Source organism: Phocoena phocoena, chromosome X (genome assembly GCF_963924675.1).
Source record: "Phocoena phocoena chromosome X, mPhoPho1.1, whole genome shotgun sequence".
NCBI lineage: Eukaryota > Metazoa > Chordata > Mammalia > Artiodactyla > Phocoenidae > Phocoena > Phocoena phocoena.
The window spans coordinates 13,861,534-13,880,093 of record NC_089240.1 but is presented as its reverse complement, the minus strand read 5'-3'; the positions used below and the strand labels follow the sequence as shown (position 1 = coordinate 13,880,093).

Genomic DNA, 18,560 nt, shown 5'->3' with positions numbered 1-18,560 from the left:
ATACGATTATGCAATATTATATGCCTCATCACAAGTTCTGAGAGCATGGTCTCTTAAAAGTAGCTTCCAAAGGCCATTTTATTCTGATAGAGCTTTGACTTTTTTTTATTCTAGTTGTAATAACAGAGAGCATTTTTTCCCTTTCTCCCAATCTTTAATTGAAAGAGGAAATCTTTAAAAGAAAAACTGCCTAATTTCCCCACCAAAACAGCTATTTAAACTTCCACCAGTTACTGCAGTCCACTTCCAAATGCTCAACAGTAGATACGTGACATTTATGATTGAAACGTATAGAGACCTTCAAGGATACCCAAATTCACAAATCTACCTCTCACAAAAAGTCTCCCCAAAATAGAGAATGTACTTATATAAACAATTTATCATAAGATGAGATAGCTAAATTATAGATGAATTACTTAAGCGACCCCTTCAGACCCCTAAAAAGAGTTAATGGGAATTCACTGAGGAGTTAACTTCAAACTTCAAAGGCCCAGTGAGGAGCGAACACTGGCCAGCAACAAAGGAAAAGGAATTTAAACTCTGACCACAGCAAAGGGGCCGATCAGTGTGTTCTATGGACCTTCAAGATCACTCTCAGAGAGTAGAATATCTTACTATCAAAGTTCTACTGAATACTTTTATGTGGTACAATCAGTAAACATTTCTGTATTTGGATCTTTTCTACTATTTTCCCTGTAAACATTCTAATGGATGTCTAATACTCTATTGGGTGGATATACATACAATACTCTTAACCAGAGCCTTCTTCTTGGGCATTTGTGTTGTCTGTATTGTTTTAATTTTTATCAATAATACTAAAATAAATGTCATCATAGAACTTTTCCTTTCTTTTGAACAAGCTCTTGGGGGAAATTCTAATGGCATTTGTTGATAGCTGGCAAACTCTGAGTGCTCCTTTTAAAAGGAGGGGATTTATACTTAATCTTTCCTCCTCTATTCCAATGCCAGTATTTCATCACTCTCTCTTCTCCTTGAACTTCTCACTACGGCCATTTCCTATGCCTTTTGAACTTCTCATTCAGTGCCAGCTGTATGAAAATAGTACTTTTCAAATTCCTTTAATAAATCCTTACAAAAGGACTTGGAGAGCTCTCAAAATTCTATCAACAAAGATTGGTCTAAACCACAACTGTTTCTTCATGCTACACCAACCTGGAAATATGATTAGCTTTTTGAGTAAACTATGAAACAATTCTAGAGCTAGGTACCATAGAGTAAAATGTACTGCCAAAATCAATGTATGAAAAAAGGTCTTACACAAAGCAGAATAATCTACTTGAATCTTCAGCCTTGATAAATTCAAAACAATGTTATCTACAGTGAGAGATAAATTTATCAGAACCTAATTTTAATTTAAAATACAGCCTTTTATTTTAACTAGAGGACAACACAAGAGGAGTTGTGTCAGTCAAGCTACAGGTTTGTCAATTTTGTTGATCATCTAAGAAACCCAACTTTTGGTTTCAATGATTTCCCTGTTGTTTTCCGATTCTCTATTTATCTCCGCTCTATTATTTCCTTCCTTCTGCTAGCTTCGGGTTTAGCTAGCTCCTCCTCTTTTTTTTTAATTGAAGTATACTTGATTTACAATATTATATTAGTTTGAGGTGTACAACACAGTGATTCAGCATTTTTACAGACTATACTCCATTTAAAGTTATTATAAAATAATGGCTATAATTCCCTGTGCTGTACCCTAACCCTAACCCTTGTTGTTAACCTATTTTATACATAGTAGTTTGTACCTAATAATCCCATATGCCTATCTTGCCCCTCCCCACTGGTATCCACTAGCTCGTTTTCTTTAACTGTGAGTCTATTTCTATTTTACTATATGCATTTGTTTACCTTTCAGATTCCACACGTAAGTGATAACACACAGTATTTGTCTTTGCCTGCCTGACTTATTTCACTAAGCATAATATTCTCTAAGTCCATCCATATTGCTATAAATGGCAGAATTTCATTCCTTTTTACGGATGAGTAATATTCCATTTTATATATATACACCACTTCTTTATCCATTCATTGTTGATGGATACTTAGGTTGCTTTCACACCTTGGAAATTATAAATAATGCTGCTATGAACACTGGGTGTATGTATCTTTCCAAATTAGCGTTCTCATTTTTTTTTTGGATGTATACCCAGGAGTGGAATTGCTGGATCATAAGGTAGTTCTATTTTTAGTTGCTTGAGGAACCTCCATACTGTTTTTCACAGTACCTGCACCAATTTGCATGCCCACTGACAATGTACAAGAGTACCCTTTTCTCCACATCCTAGCCAACATTTGTTATTTGTGGTCATTTTGATGACAGCCATTCTGACAGGTGTGAAGTGATGTCTCATCATGGTTTTGATTTGCATTTCTCTAATAATTAGCAACACTGACCATCTCTTCATGTGCCTGTTGGCCACCTGCAGGTCTTCTTTGGAAAAACATCTATTCAAGTCTTCTATCCATTTTTTTAGCCAGGCTGCTTTTTTAAAAATATTGAGTTGTGTGAGCTGTTTATTTATCTTGGATATTAGTCCCTTGTTGGTCATATCATTTGTAAAGTATTTTCTCCCATTCATTAGGTTGTCTTTTTGTTTTGCGGATGATTTCCTTTGCTGTGCAAAAGCTTTTAACTTTAATTAGGTCCCGTTTGTTTATTTTTGCTTTTATTTCTTTTGTCTTAGACAGATCCAAAAATGTATTGCTTCTACTTTTGTCAAAGTGTTCTACTTTTATGCTTTCAGGTCTTGCAGTTAGGTCTTTAATCCATTTTAAGTTTATTTTTGTACATAGTGTGAGAAAACATTCTAATTTCATTCTTTTACACGTAACTGTCCAGTTCTCCCAACACCACTTACTGAAGAGACTGTCTTTTCTCCATTGTATATTCTTGCCTCCTTTGATGTAAATTAATTGGCCATGAGTGCATGGGTTTATTTCTGGGTTCTCTGTTCTGTTCCACTGATCTATGTGTCTGTGTACCAGTACCATGCTGTCCTGCTTACTGTAGCTCTGCAGTATAGTCTAAAGTTAGGGAGAGTGATACCTCCAGCTTCGTTCTCTTTTTCTCAAAATTGCTTCAGCAATTTGAGGTCTTTTGTGGTTCCATATGAATTTTAGGATTCTTTGTTCTACTGTGGGAAATGTCATGGCTATTTTAATAGGAATTGCATTAAATCTGTAGATTGGGGCTTCCCAGCGCAGTGGATAAGAATCCTCCTGCCAATTCAGGGGACACGGGTTCAAGCCCTGGTCCAGGAAGATCCCACATACTGCTGAGCAACTAAGCCCGTGTGCCACAACTACTGAGCCTGTGCTCTAGAGCCCGCGAGCCACAACTACTGAGCCCACGTGCCACAACTATTGAAGCCTGTGCACCTAGAGCCCGTACTCTGCAACAAGAGAAGCCACTGTAATGAGAAGCCCACACACCGCAACAAAGAGTAGCCCCCACTTGCCCCAACTAGAGAAAGCCCGCGCACAGCAACGAAGACCCAATGCAGCCAAAAATAAATAAATAAAATAAAAATTTTTTAAAAATCTGTAGATTGCTTTGGGTAGTATAGACATTTTAACAATATTAATTCTAACAATACAAGAATATAGGATATCTTTCCATTTCTTTGTATCATCTCCAATTTCCTTCATCAATGTTTTATAGTTTTCAGAGTATAGGTCTTTCACTTTCTAGGTTAAATTGATTCCTAGGTATTTTGTTCTTTTTGGGGCAACTGCTTTTTCGTTGTTTTTTGGTGTTTTTTTTTTCTTTGCTCTTGCTTTCCGATAGTTTATTATTAGTGTATAGAAAATCAACAGATTTCTGTATATTAATCTTGTATCCTGCAACTTTACTGAATTCATTAATTAGTTCTAATAGTTTTGAGGTGGAGACTTTAGGGTTTTCTATGTATAGTATCATGTCATCTTCAAATAGTGAGTTTTACTTCTTCCCTTCCAATTTGGATGCTTTTTATTGATATTTCTTTTTCTTCTCTGATTGTTGCTGTCAGAACTTCCAATACATTGTTAAATAGAAGTGGTGGAGAGTGGGCATCCTTGTCTTGTTCCTTATCTTAGAGGAAATGCTTTCAGCTTTTCACCACTGAGTATGATGTTAGTTGTGGGATTGTCATAAAGAGCCTTTATTATGTTGAGATATGTTCCCTCTATACCAACTATGATGACAGCTTTTTTTTTATCATGAACGGATACTGAATTCTGTCAAAGGATTTTTAATGCATCTATCGAGATGATTACATGATAGTGATCCTTCCTTTTGTTAAGATGGTGTGTATTACACTGATTTGTGAATACTGAACCATCCTTGCATCCCTGGAAAAAATACCAGTTGATCATGGTGTATGATCCTTTTTATGTATTGTTGGATTGAGTTTGCTAATATTTTGTTGAGAATTTTTGCATCTATATTTATCAAAGATGTTGGTCTGTAATTTTCTTTTTTTGTAGTGTCTTTGTCTGGTTTTGGTATCAGGGTCACGGTGGCCTCATAGGATGAATTTGGGAGTGTTGTTCTGTCCTCTTAAATTTTTTGGAATAGTTTGAGGATAGGTAGTAGCTCTTCTTATGTTTGGGAGAATTCTCCTTTGAAGACATCTGGTCCTGGGCTTTTGTTTGCTGGGAGCTTTTTTTTATTACAAATTCAATTTCACTACTAGCAATAGATCTGTTCAAATTGTCTGTCTCTTCCTGATTCATTTTTGGCAAGTTTTACGTTTCTAGAACTTTGTTAATTTCTTCTAGGTTGTCCAATTTGTTGGCATATAACTGTCTATAGTATTCTCTTATGATTTTTTGTATTTCTGTAGTATTGGTTGTTATTTCTCCTCTTTCATCTCTTATGTTGTTCATTTGGGTCCTCTCTCTTTCCTTCCTGATGAGTCTGGCTAAAGGCTTATCAATTTTGTTTATCATTTCAAAAAAACAGGTCTTGGTTTCATCTTTTCTTTTTTTTTTTTGGTCTATTTATTTCCTCTCTGATCATTATTATTTCCTTCCTTCTGCTCATTTTGGGCTTTGTTTGTTCTTCTTTTTCTAATTCCTTTAGAACGCTTAGGTTAAGTGTTTGAGATTTTTCTTGTTTCTTGAGGAAGGCATGTATCCCTATAACATCCCTTCTAGAACTACTTTTGCTGCATCCCACAGACTGTAGAAAGCTGTGCTTCTATTTTCATTTGTCTCGTGGTATTTTCTCATTTCCTCTTTGATTTCCTCATTGTCCCATTGGTTTTTTAGGAGTGTGTTGTTTACTCTCCATGTGTTTGTGCTTTTCCTGTTTTTTTCTGTAATTGATTTCTAGTTTCATACCACTGTGGTTGGAAAAAATGCTTGATATAATTTCTATCCTCTTAAATTTGTTGAAACTTCCTTTGTGCCCTAGCTTGTGATCTATCCTGGAGAACATTCCATGTGCACTTGAAAAGAATGTGTATTCTGGTCTTTTCAGATGCAATGTCCTTACTATTAAGTCCAACTGCTCTATTATGTCATTTAAGACCACTGTTGCCTTAATGATTTTCCATCTGATCTGTCCATTGATATATGGGGGGTGTTAAGGTCTCATACTATTATTGTATTATTGTCAGTTTCTCTCTTTATGTCTGTTAATATTTCCTTTATATATTTAGGTGCTCCTGTATTGGGTACATATATATTAACAAGTATAATATCCTCCTCTTGTATTGATCCCTTTGTCATATAAAATGCCCTTCTCTGTCTTTTTTTATAGCCTTTGTTTTAAAGTCTACTTTGTCTGATATGAGTGTTGCTACCCCTGCTTTCTTGTCATTTTCATTTGCATGAAATATCTTTTTCCATCCCCTCATTTTCAGTCGGTGTGTGTCTTTGGCTCTACAGTGCGTATCTTGTAGACAGCATGTACATGGGTCTTGTTTCTATATCCAATCAGGTACACTATGTCTTTTGATTGGAGCATTTAGCCCATTCACGTTTAAGGTAATTATTCACATGTATATTCTTATTGTTATTTTGTTAATTGTTTGGTGTTTTTTTAGGTCTTTCTTGCTCCTTTCTTCTTTTGTTCTCTTGTGATTTGATGACTATATTTAGTGTTATATTTGGATTCCTTTTTATTTTATGTGTGTACATCTATTATAGATTTTTGGTTTGTGGTTAGCATGAAGTTTTTATATAGCAATATATAAAATATGCTATAAATATCATATAATATATGATTGTTTTAAGTTGCCCATCTCTTAATTTCAAATGCATTTTAACAACTCTGCATTTGTACATCTAGTTGTTTTGTGTATCCCTTAAGGCCACTTGGTTTTTTAAGAGTATGTCATCTAATTTCCACATATTACTGAATCTTCCAGTTTTACTTCTGGTACTGATTTCTACTTTCATTCCACTGTGGTCAGAGAAGATACTTTGTATGATTTCAGTCTTTTTAAATGTACTGAGATTTGTTTTGTGGCCTAACATATTTTCTATCCTGGAGAATGTTCCATGTGCACTTGAGAAAAAATGTGTAGGCTGCTGTTGTTGAGTAGAGTGTTCTATAGATGTCTATTAGGTATCTATTTCCTTATTGGTCTTCTGTCTAGTTGTCAATCCATTAATGAAAGTGATATATTAAAGTCTCTATTATTGTAGAACTGGCTATTATTCCCTTCAGTTCTGTTGGTTTTGCTTCACATATTTTGGGGCTCTGTTGTTAGGTGTGTATATGTTTATAATTTTTATCACATTAATGGATTGACTCACTTATCAACACATAATGTCATTCTAAGTCTCCTGTAACAATTTTTGTCTTTAAGTTTATTTTGGTCTGATATTAGTAGAGCCACCCCAGCTCTCTTTTGGTTACTATTTGCATGTAATATCTTTTTCCATCCTTCCACTTTCAATCTATTTGTATCACTGGATCTAAAGTGAAGTCTACTGTAGACAGCACATATTTGGATAGTTTTTAATGCATTCTGTCTGTCCCTGCCTTTTTAAAATACATATATTTTCTTTTAATGTATTTTTATTGAATTTGTTACAATATTGCTTCTGTTTTTTATGTTTTGGTTTTGGGCCATGAGGCATGTGGGATCTTAGCTCCCTGACCAGGGATCGAACCCACACCCCCTGCAGTGGAAGGTGAAGTCTTAACCACTGGACCGCAAGGGAAGTCCTGTCTCTGCCTTTTAATTGGAGATTTTAATCCATATAATTTAAAGTGATTACTAATAAGGAAAGATTTACTTTTGCCATTTGCTGTTTGTTTTCCAGGTCTTACACCTGTTTTCTTCTCAATTCCTCCATCACTATCCTCTTTTGTGATTAACTGACTTTTTTTTTTAGTGTAACATTTTTATTACCTTCTCATTTTTTCCATATTTTTTTTAGTTTTTTCCTTAGTAGTTACCCTAGGAATTAGTTAATATCTTAACTTTATAACAAGTTTGAATACCAACTTCATATCAATAGTATAGAAACCTCTGCTCCTACACAGCCCTGCTGCCTCCTTATATTACTATTGTCACAAATTACATCTCTATGCATGTGTGCCCATTAACACAGATTTTAAATTATTGTTTTAAGCATTTCCCTTTTAAATCATATAGAAAAACAAAGGAGTTACAAACTAACAATGCAACACTACTGGCTTTTATACTTACCTATGTAGCTACCTTTACCTTTCTTCATTTCTTTTTAGAGTCTCAAGGCACTGTCTAATATCCTTTCATTTCAGCCTGGAGGACATCCTTTAGCATTTCTTACAGGGCAAGTCTACTAATGACAAATTCCTTGAGGTTTTGCTTATCTGGGAATGTTTCAGTCTCCAGTGACACTGTCCGTGGGGGAGTAAAGTGCCTCCCCAGGTGATCTGCTGCCATCAGTCACAGTTGAGAGACTAGATTCCCCCTTTGGTCTCTGCTGAAGCCATGTTTGCTGACTAGGAAAGCACCACTCTGGGCTGTCTACTGCTACCACATGAGGAACAAAATACCAGCCTCTCCAGTAGGTCTCTGCTGACATCAGAGGGGGGAGCATCCATGGTGTTTGGCTGGGGTACAGCAAGTATTGTTAAAAAGGTCTATATCCAGCTTAGCTACCTCCTTCCCAGTGCTTTGGCTGGGGAGTATATGTTTTTGTTTGCATCTGTCAGTGGTTCTGGGTTGCAGGCTCCTCCAGTGCCCAGTCCAGGATATATGAAAGATTTGTTAAAACTCAGGGGACTCACTACTATGCTATTCCTCAACTCCTGAGGCCCTAGTCAGCCTGCTTTCCTCTTTACATCTTTTGAAATCCTCTTTCTGCCATATTATGCCTAGAGTTTTTAGTTGTACTTAGCAGTGGGAGAGCAGGGAGAAATTAGTCTAAGCCATCTTGTCCTCAATTGTGTTTTGTGATGTTTCACCTATACTTGCAACAAAATTTTTCTTGGACCGAGGAATACAACACATAGTCAGAAACTTTAAGCACTAAAAGGATCTATCTAGTCTAATCTTCTCATTTTCTAGAAGAGATAGTAGGTCCGTCAGATAAATTTGCTTACTTCCCATAAAGCCATAGAGCTTCATAATAGTAAGGCTAAGAATAAGACCACAGACAGACACATTTGTATAATGCTGTACAGCTTTCATTACGTTCTTTCATCATCGCAGATGAAGATAAATCCTGGACCTAGATCTTCTTTCCTTAATCACTGAAACACTCACTAACATACTGTGATTTTCAGCTAATCTTCAGCATGCACCGTAGGACAGAAGAGAGTAACACTTTGGAAGAAAATGAAGATGGCATCTTAGGTGATATATGTTTGTAAATTCTCTTCAAAATAATTACTGAGTTTCTAATACATAAATACATAGAAGACTACCTCTTGACATATACTAAATTTATATTTTGATGAGCGAAAATCAGGATGCCGTATATACCTTGGAAAGCTTACAAATATGCTTCATCTACAAACCAATATATTATGGTGATTTAGTAACTAATGTACATTACATGACATCATCTGAACACATTATAGCAAAAGATCTCATGATATGTGATATACGCTCACAGGGTTCTAATTTAATAAAGAAAAAAGCCACAAAGTTTTAGAAGCAGTAACGTTTCTATGTTGTTTACATTTCAAGAATGTTTCTTGCTGTTTTCTTATAGATATTTGAAAATTGCCAGTGAGATAATACTTCATTTTACTCTCCTGAAAATGGATTTAGTATGCATGCTATACTTTAATCAAATTTACATTTTAAAAACATATTACATAACCCTGTAAGAGACTTACATAATCACTAGTAATGCCAAAAAAGAGAGAGAGCTCTAAAACTCTTAATGTCTCCCAGGAGAATTTACTATTTTGTATCATCAACTATATTAACTTAAGGAAAACAGTCTTGAAATGAAAAGATACTCATTTACAAGGACAATGTATTTTTTTTTTAAAAAAGCAAGGAGTATCAAATATTTCAGAACTTCAGGGCCTACAAACTGCCATTTGAGTTTAAGTGAGCCTCAGTCTTCCCTTGCAAATTAAATGAAGAGAGTATTTTATATCAACTTGTATCTAAGAAATCTGGCTTTGAAGTAAAGTGGCATGCCCAGCATATTCCTACTGGATTCAGTATAGCCTTAGAGACCTGATCCTAGCCAGATGGCAAAGTCAGATGACACATTAGCTGAATGGACTATGGATTCCTTTCAAGGCCATCTGTGTTCATGGCTAGTCCTTCACAACAGTACACAGAGGACTGGAGACACACAGCGACTAGTCATTCCAGCAAGACCTTCCCATCATGCCCCCTGACCCTGCTGAAATCAGTTATCACCAGAAGCCCGGGACCCCCAGGCCATTCATTGTGATCAGGGTCCCTGTCCCCACAGGGTCTGGATATATCCCCTAACCGGACTTCGTGTCTCCCACCTTCCCCAGCTTGAGAAAGCCTCCCACCGTGCCCTTTAAGAACTCACGGTGGAGCATCAACAGATCCCCTATATTCTCAACTTCTTCTTTGAACATTCCTTCCTCTCACCTTAATCCAGTGCCTCTCAATCCTGACTGCACTTCAGAATCACCTGGGAAGCTTCTACAAACTCCCAGCGCCCAGGCCTCAGTAGGTCGCAAGCTCCCCCAAACGACGCTGGTGTCCGCAAGGGTGAGCGCTGCTGTGCTGAGTGACACCCTGTGCTGTCCCCTCAGCAGCTGCTCCCCAGACAGAACTCTCTCATCAGGGGGCCTTTCCTCTCCCACAGCTCTGGCACCACCGGGACTAAACTGAGCAGGCTGGCTGCTCTTCACTGCCACCTCCAAACGTGAAATCTCTCTCGTCTAAAATCTCCTAGCTTTCCAAATTGCGGGCAGTTCCTCCAACACACAGGGACCTCTTGTACACCTGTTTCTTTGCATTTGCTTTTTCTCTACAGTAATGTTCTGAACCCCTGAGCCATTAAAAAGAAAAGTTCTCTTGTTTCTGTAAAACTCATTTCACTGGTAACCTTGGCCCTTGCATGAAGCCCTCTTGGTCTCTCTGAGCTTAGAAGTATTGCTAAAATGCTTCCTTCGTAGCGCTTTCATCCCACAATGCTATTGTAGTGCTCACTGCATTGCTCGCGAAGAGCACTTGCCGTTATAAAGTGAGAAATTAGTGGTATAAGTAGGAAAATTCGGAGCACATGAGTCTACAGGGAGCTGCAATTCATCAAATGTGGTGCTAACACAAAACTGAAAATATTATCCTTTGGACCAAAAAAAAAATCTCCTCTTTATTAAAGATAATTACACTGAAGCTGTGGCTCTATCACAATTGCTATAAGAAATCTGGCCCGAGATCAACACTATTAAAGGAATTTAGCTATTGAAGTACCACACAGGCCCCGAGCAGAAAACAGACCTACAGGACAAGCACCAACCCTGTGAATGGCATTTTACTCAGTTCATATGCACACAATGAGCTAATAAGTTTAACTAACTCTCATTTTAACACTGCTCCATATGAAACAGTTACCTCTAATTGCTTTTTAATCATTTACACTATGAATCAGTCTTTTAAAAAAAAAAAGTGTCACCTCTGGCCTCTAGCCTGAGACAAGATACTACACCCTGCTCTCTGGCCTGTCCACAGGAAAACGTGGGACCAAAACATTTGATTCTTTATATACTCACTTGGTCCTTCTTGATCTTACCTATATAGCATGAAAAATAAGATCAGTTTCTTTGAATTTATTCCTTTTCCTAACTCCAGGGCCCCATTTGTATAACTTAATCCAGATGTTCATACCATGGTGGTGCCTGGTCTAAGTAAGGGCCAGTGAGGCTGCATTTTATGCTGAAAACCTAAATCTCATCTCTCACTTGATAAAATTAGAGACAGACTTTTGGTGTATGTATGCATGTATCTATCTATCTATCTATCTATCTATCTATATATATAAACATATATATATATCTTTGTGCACGTATCTGCAACTGTACAAACTCTCTTACATACTTAAAAACTGATAGTGCATTACTGACTGGCCACATAGTTTTTTAAACAGTGTTCCTCTTGGGGGAATAAAATGTTTTCTTTATTATAATCTAGTCTTGCCCATTTATCAAGTTCTATAATATGAAAATGTTAAATCCAAAAACTTTTTATCTTAATCTCTTCTCAAAGCTACTAATAAATACAATGATTTTAATTATACCAGGCTTCCTGGTTTCTCCCCTAAGTACTACAGTTTAAGCCCTACAAAAGAAGTCTCTGTAGTTAAGTATATATATATATATTTCCAAAGTCACCTTGATTGTCCATATATACCAAAGAACAGTCAAAAAATTTTTAACATAGCAAAAGAATAACTCAGATTATTTAAGTTCTCTATAATAAAATTTGTTGCTTTTCTGTTCCTTCTTCCTCTCTCATGAGGAAGCAACGAAGAAAACACAACAAACCTAAAACACAACAATTTGAAATCCCAAGCTAATGTGTGGTAAATTTTCATTTTCACCTCTTCTAGGGAAACCTATTGGCATAAGATATAAAAATTTAACTTTAATCACATAATATACAGATGAGGTGACAGATTAAAGATGTTTGGAAATGTTCTTACCAATACCTTAAGGCTGGTGTATAATATAATCATGTGCTACGCCCTCAGGATATTAACAGTATTTTATAAATAAAGGGATGAATGGTCACAAGCTAGAAAGCTGCCAGCTTTAACAAAATTGAGCAGGTTGGGGCTTCCCTGGTGGCACAGTGGTTGAGAGTCCGCCTGCCGATGCAGGGGACACGGGTTCGTGCACCAGTCCAGGAAGATCCCACATGCCGCGGAGCGGCTGGGCTCGTGAGCCATGGCCGCTGAGCCTGCATGTCCAGAGCCTGTGCTCCGCAATGGGAGAGGCCACAATAGTGAGAGGCCCGCGTACCACAAAAAAAAAAAAAAATTGACCAGGTTGCTTTACTGTAGGACTTCAAAGCCCTTAATGAGCTGGCGTGCACTGCAAATCTCCCAGAGCAGGTACAGAGGCAGCAAATCTGTCTTACCATACAGCCCTATTAATATCTCCCAGGAGAAGGCTTCATCACAAGTAGTTTGGGAAAGACTGAAACATATAGGTGCTCCATACAGATGGTTAGGTGACTTTCTCCTGGGGCCAACAGTAGGAATTTGACACGGCACAAAGACTAAACACCACCATGTGTGGATCAGCCAGGACTTCCTCTGTTGACCGTGTGTGTCCCACGTACAGTGGGCGAGGAGGGGAGTGTAGGGGAGCGAAGTGGTGGAGGGCTCTTCTGCCTGCTTTTCATACACACCTGTTTCTATAGTCTGAAAACTCCATAGGTAGGCAGCTGAGCTGGAGGCTTGGGCTGAGTGCTAGGCTCACTGTTTACATTGTGATGGGAAATCTGATAGACAAACAAGCAGTCTCTTTCGTTAACAGTTGACTTCAGAATTCTCAGGTCCCCTCCAGCTCCTCAGTCACCAAGCCCCAGAGCAGGCAGGAAGCCCACCTAGAGCAGCTCAGATGAGGACTGCTGATAGCGGCAGCACGGTTCACAACCAGGAACTAACTACTGTCACTTGTGCAGCAGGAGAAACATAAGGAGGTTGGTCACAAAAGCCCTTTCAGACAAGTGTTCCAAGCATTCATCCAGGTGGCTCCCAAGTCCTGGTCTGAAACCAGCAGCTGGTAGATAAGCACCTCCGGAACGCCCACTAATGTTGCTGTGACAGGCTTGCTGTTGGTGTAAATCAGGAGCATCAGCTCATCTAGGTCCTCCTGGGGGACGTGGTGAAAGCCTCAACTGCCAGCGCAATGGCACCCTGTCTTCCTGTACACACGGATACTTTGACTCCAACAATGGGAAGGGGGAGGAAGCTTCAGGAGATGGACCTTGGCTCTACTGTTTACTAGCTATGTCACCTTGGGTAACTTGCTTAACCCCTGTATGCTTCAACTTCTTCAGCTGTTTTTTTTTGTTTTTTTTTTAAGGTTAATATTTATACCTACACTTCATAGGGTTTTTGTGAAGATTAAATAATGCATTGAAAGCACTTAGCACAAATGCGTGCTCTACTATAGATGCTCAGGAAACACAGCTAATAATTTAAATGAGTAGAAATCACAGCCAAGGAAGGGCAAAGATGGAACTAAAGCTTGACAGTAGTAAATAGCAGGGACTCAAACACTTGTTGACTGGTTAATTAATCTCTCGTAAAGCTAACGCTGGAATATTGAAAAAACGGTTCTGACTTATTTATATGTGGTCAGGAGGAAGAGGGGTTTAATTACCCTTCAAACTGAAGGAGGAAGCCCATGTCTCATGGTATTTGCATCTCGAGGTTGAGTGGACACTAAAGACCACCTAATTCTCTAAAAGAAGGACAAGCCAATGTTTAAAGTGGTTTCAGTGACTCAGCGAGTCCTGAGATGCACCATATGGAAACGTATGCTCTGAACTACCCAGAGCAATGAGGTAGAAACTGGGTCGCTTTATAGAGAAATTTCTCAACATTTCCTGCCCAAAGTCAGAGAGAGTCTTTAAAGATAGTTTCTTCCGGAGCAATTAATGAAAGGAAGGATCTGTAGCGCTCTTTACCACACTCCACGGATTTGCTGTTTGCTTCTCATTTTCAACTCTACAAAGAGTGTTCATGTAAAAGGCCATAGTAGCACATGGCAATAAGGCGGAATTGATTCACAGGTGAAACAGATTCGGGCGATACAGTCTCCCAACGCTGCTGATTCAGCTTTTTGTCCCAAAGGAAAATACCATCCTAAAAAAAGCACTGTGGGCGCACTAACTCCATGCTGAGGACCATTTATTTTTAGTTTATGCAGAATTAACACAGCTCCTAAAACACTGAGGAAAATATAGGCACTCAGACTGCACATACTACACAGAAAAGCCACGTTCCCCAGCACCAATCGAAGAGGCACCCCTTCTGCTCCTCTCTCTGTAATGAAAACCACATGCAACCCTCTACAGCCAAGACTGAACTGTTTCACACATTTGCTTGGTTGCTTATTGAGGAAACTGTCCCCTTTCCACATGAGGCTGGGGGCTGGCTGGATAGGAAGAAATTCAACCCCACTCTGCTCTCCCGGTCCAGTCCAGACATCATCTTGGGAACCTGACCAGCCAGTTCTGTGGTGATCAACCCTCGCAAAGGAACCACAGTGGGAGGACAACTGCCTACTGACAGTTCTCAGAAATCAACGTCGTCTCCTACCTGCGATGGACAAGGTCTCGGAGGAAGCGCAGGTGGTGGAGGTAACAATCCTGACTTAGAAGCTAAAAAGAAAAATACACACTGTTAAGGACCACCGAAAACAACACACAGCACTCTTCAACTTGTTAACTGGGAAGAGCTATCGCATTTAACAATTTAAAATTTTTAAAATCTATCTGAGGGCTTTTTTTTTCCTTAAAAAAAAAAGAGTACATGCTATTTCCAATTTCATTTTCCTCCTATCCAAAATCCAAATATCTATATAGGCTGTTGTGATTAAGACAGTGTTAAACAGTAAGGAAATGACACCCTTTGATCAAAAGACTGGAACCCAGCACAGGAAGGACAGTCAATCCCCAATTAATCTGATGTTAATTATTTAGTTTCAAATACTCTAGGCCCTTTGGCTCCTCTCCTATTTCTCCCAAGCTCTCAGCCATTACACTGCTCATTAGCTTGAGTTGGGAGCCAGAAATCCAGAATCCCAACAAGGCAGCACTGCTGCCCTGTGAGTGGGTCTGAGAGCAGTAGGAGAGGCTGCAAATGATGGACTAAAATGATATTTAGGGATTCTTCAAATATCTCAATTTCCTTTTCGCCCTCTGATCCTTATTATCAGGGATAATTAAGTCTGTTTCTAAAAAAATCTGGCCCCATTTGAAGCATCTTCTGAAAGAAAGTTTCATTCTAACTTTTTAAAAAATTTTTGTGAGATACAGAGAAAGCTGGAGTTAAGCCAAGAATGTCTGAGTTGTAATTTAACAGTGAAAACAAACATCTGCTATCGAATTATAAATAAGGCTCATGATCACACGCAAGAAATAAGTTTATCATCACACACTGGCCAAGTTAAACCACATTCTTTACAAACTCCTTAGAAAAGCACACCGTGCTCTATATACCTATATGCAGTTTATTTCCAAATCTGTAATATGTGGGCTAATATTTAAACAACTTTCTATGCCTTAAAAATAATTCATACCCTTTCTCCTGCTGCCAGGATAGGAACTCAGCTCTGTGTTTCCTTGGCAGATTGCAATTCCACTGGGCACGTAGATCTTGGGCTGCGGTTCGCCGCACACCCACTACACTCCAGGTGCCCAGGCAGGGCTCCTTACACCATCCACCATGTGGCTGACATGGTCTTGGTGCTCCAGCCTGCTGTGAGGCTTGAGGCTCCCAGGTAGGAGAGCCAAGTTCAGGACACTGGTCCACCAGGCCTCTCAGCGCCATGTAATATCAATCACCAAGAGCTCTCCCAGAGATCTTCGTCTCAACGCTAAGACCCAGCCCCACCCAATGGCCAGCAAGCTCCAGTGCTGGACGCCGCATGCCAAACAACTAGCAAGACAGGAACACAACCCCACCCCCTAGCAGAGAGGCTGCCTAAAATCATACTAAGTTCACAGACACCCGAAAACACACCACCGGATGCAGCCCTGCCCACCAGAAAGACAAGATCCAGCCTCACCCACCAGAACACAGGCACTAGTCCCCTCCACCAGCAAGCCTACACAACCCACAGAACCAACCTCAACCACTGGGGGCAGACACCAAAAACAACAGGAACTACAAACGTGCAGCCTGCGAAAAGGAGACCCCAAACACAGAAAGTTAAGCAAAATGAGAAAACAGAGAAACACACAGCAAATGAAAGAGCAAGGTAAACACCCATCAGACCAAACAAATGAACAGGAAATAGGCAGTCTACCTGAAAAAGAATTCAGAGGAATGATAGTAAAGATGATCCAAAGTCTTGGAAACAGAATGGAAAAAATATAAGAGACATTTAACAAGAACCTAGAAGAACTAAAGAGCAAACAAACAATGATGAACAACACAATAAATGAAATTAAAAATTCTCTAGAAGGAATCAAAAGCAGAATAACTGAGGCAGAAGAACGGATAAGTGACCTGGAAGATAAAATAGTGGAAAAAAATACCACAGACCAGAATAAAGAAAAAAAAAAAGAAAAGAATTGAGGAGAGTCTCACAGACCTCTGGGGCAACATTAAACGCACCAACATTCGAATTATAGGGGTGCCAGAATTAGAAGAGAAAAGGAAAGGGACTGAGAAAATATTTGAAGAGATTACAGTTGAAAACTTCCCTAATATGGGAAAGGAAACGGCCAATCAAATCCAGGAAGCACAGACAGTTGCACACAGGATAAATCCAAGAGGAAACATGCCAACACACATACTAATCAAACTATCAAAAATTAAATACATGGGCTCCCCGGGTGGCACAGTGGTTAAGAATCTGCCTGCCAATGCAAGGAACACGGGTTTGAGCCCTGGCCTGGGAAGATCCCACATGCCGCGGAGCAAATAAGCCCATGCACAACTACTGAAGACTGTGTGCCTAGAGCCCGTGCTCTGCAAAATGAGAAGCCACGACAATGAGAATCCCATGCGCCGCAAAGAAGAGTAGCCCCCGCTCACTACAACTAGAGGAAACCCGCACACAGCAATGAGGACCCAAGAGAGCCAAAAATAAATAAATAAATACATTTATTTTTTTTAATTAAGTACAAAGAAAAAATATTAAAAACAGCAAGGGAAAAACAACAAATAAAATACAAGGGAATCCCCATAAGGTTAACAGCTGATCTTCCAGCAGAAACTCTGCAAGCCAGAAGGGACTGGCAGGACATATTTAAAGTGATGAAAGGGAAAAAACTACAAGCAAGATTACTCTACCCAGCAAGGTTCTCATTCAGACTCCATGGAGAAATTAAAACCTTTACAGACAAGCAAAACCTAAGAGAATTCAGCACCACCAAACCAGCTTTACAACAAATGCTAAAGGAACTTCTCTAGGCAGGAAGCACAAGAGAAGGAAAAGACCTATAATAACAAGCCCAAAACAATTAAGAAAATGGGAATAGGACCATACATATCAATAATTACCTTAAATGTAAAGGGATTAAATGCTCCAACCAAAAGACTGGCTGAATGCATACAAAAACGAGACCCATATATATGCTACCTACAAGAGACCCACTTCAGACCTTGGGACACATACAGACTGAAAGTGAGGGGATGGAAAAAGATATTCCATGCAAATGGAAATCAAAAGAAAGCTGGAGTAGCAAATACTCATATCAGATAAAATAGACTTTAAAATATGAATGTTACAAGAGACAAGGAAGGACACTGCATAATGATCAAGGGATCAATCCAAGGAGAAGATATAACAATTGTAAATATTTATGCACCCAACATAGGAGCACCTCAATACATAAGGCAAATACTAACAGCCATAAAAGGGGAAATCAACAGAAACACATTCATAGTAGGGGACTTTAACACCCCACTTTCACCATGGACAGATCATGCAAAATGAAAACAAATAAGGAAACACAAGCTTTAAATGACACAATAGACCAGATATATTTAATTGATATTTATAGGACAGTCCATTCAAAAACAACAGAATACACTTTCTTTTCAAGTGCTCATGGAACATTCTCCAGGATAGATCATACCTTGGGTCACAAATCAAGCCTTGGTCAATTTAAGAAAATTGAAATCCTATCAAGTATCTTTTCGGACCACAACGCTATGAGACTAGATATCAATTACAGGAAAAAATCACAAACACATGGAGGCTAAACAATAAACCTAGAAACAAATGACAATGATAACATGACGACCCAAAACCTATGGGATGCAACAAAAGCAGTTCTAAGAGGGAAGTTTCGAGCAATACAATCCTATCTCAAGACACAAGAAATATCTCAAATAAACAAGCTAACCTTACACCTAAAACAATTAGAGAAAGAAGAACAAAAAACCCCAAAGTTAGCAGAAGGAAAGAAATCATAAAG

General features: G+C 38.8%; 1 protein-coding gene across 2 annotated transcripts in view; it reads right to left on the bottom strand.

The window, feature by feature from the left end:
• REPS2 (RALBP1 associated Eps domain containing 2) overlaps nucleotides 1–18,560 on the bottom strand; it is a 228,296-nt gene that overhangs the window by 46,605 nt on the left and 163,131 nt on the right. For both annotated transcript variants that reach the window (XM_065900931.1, XM_065900932.1), the window contains exon 14: nucleotides 14,728–14,789. In XM_065900931.1, coding sequence (XP_065757003.1) covers nucleotides 14,728–14,789 — 62 coding nt within the window. The remainder of the gene's footprint in view (nucleotides 1–14,727; nucleotides 14,790–18,560) is intronic.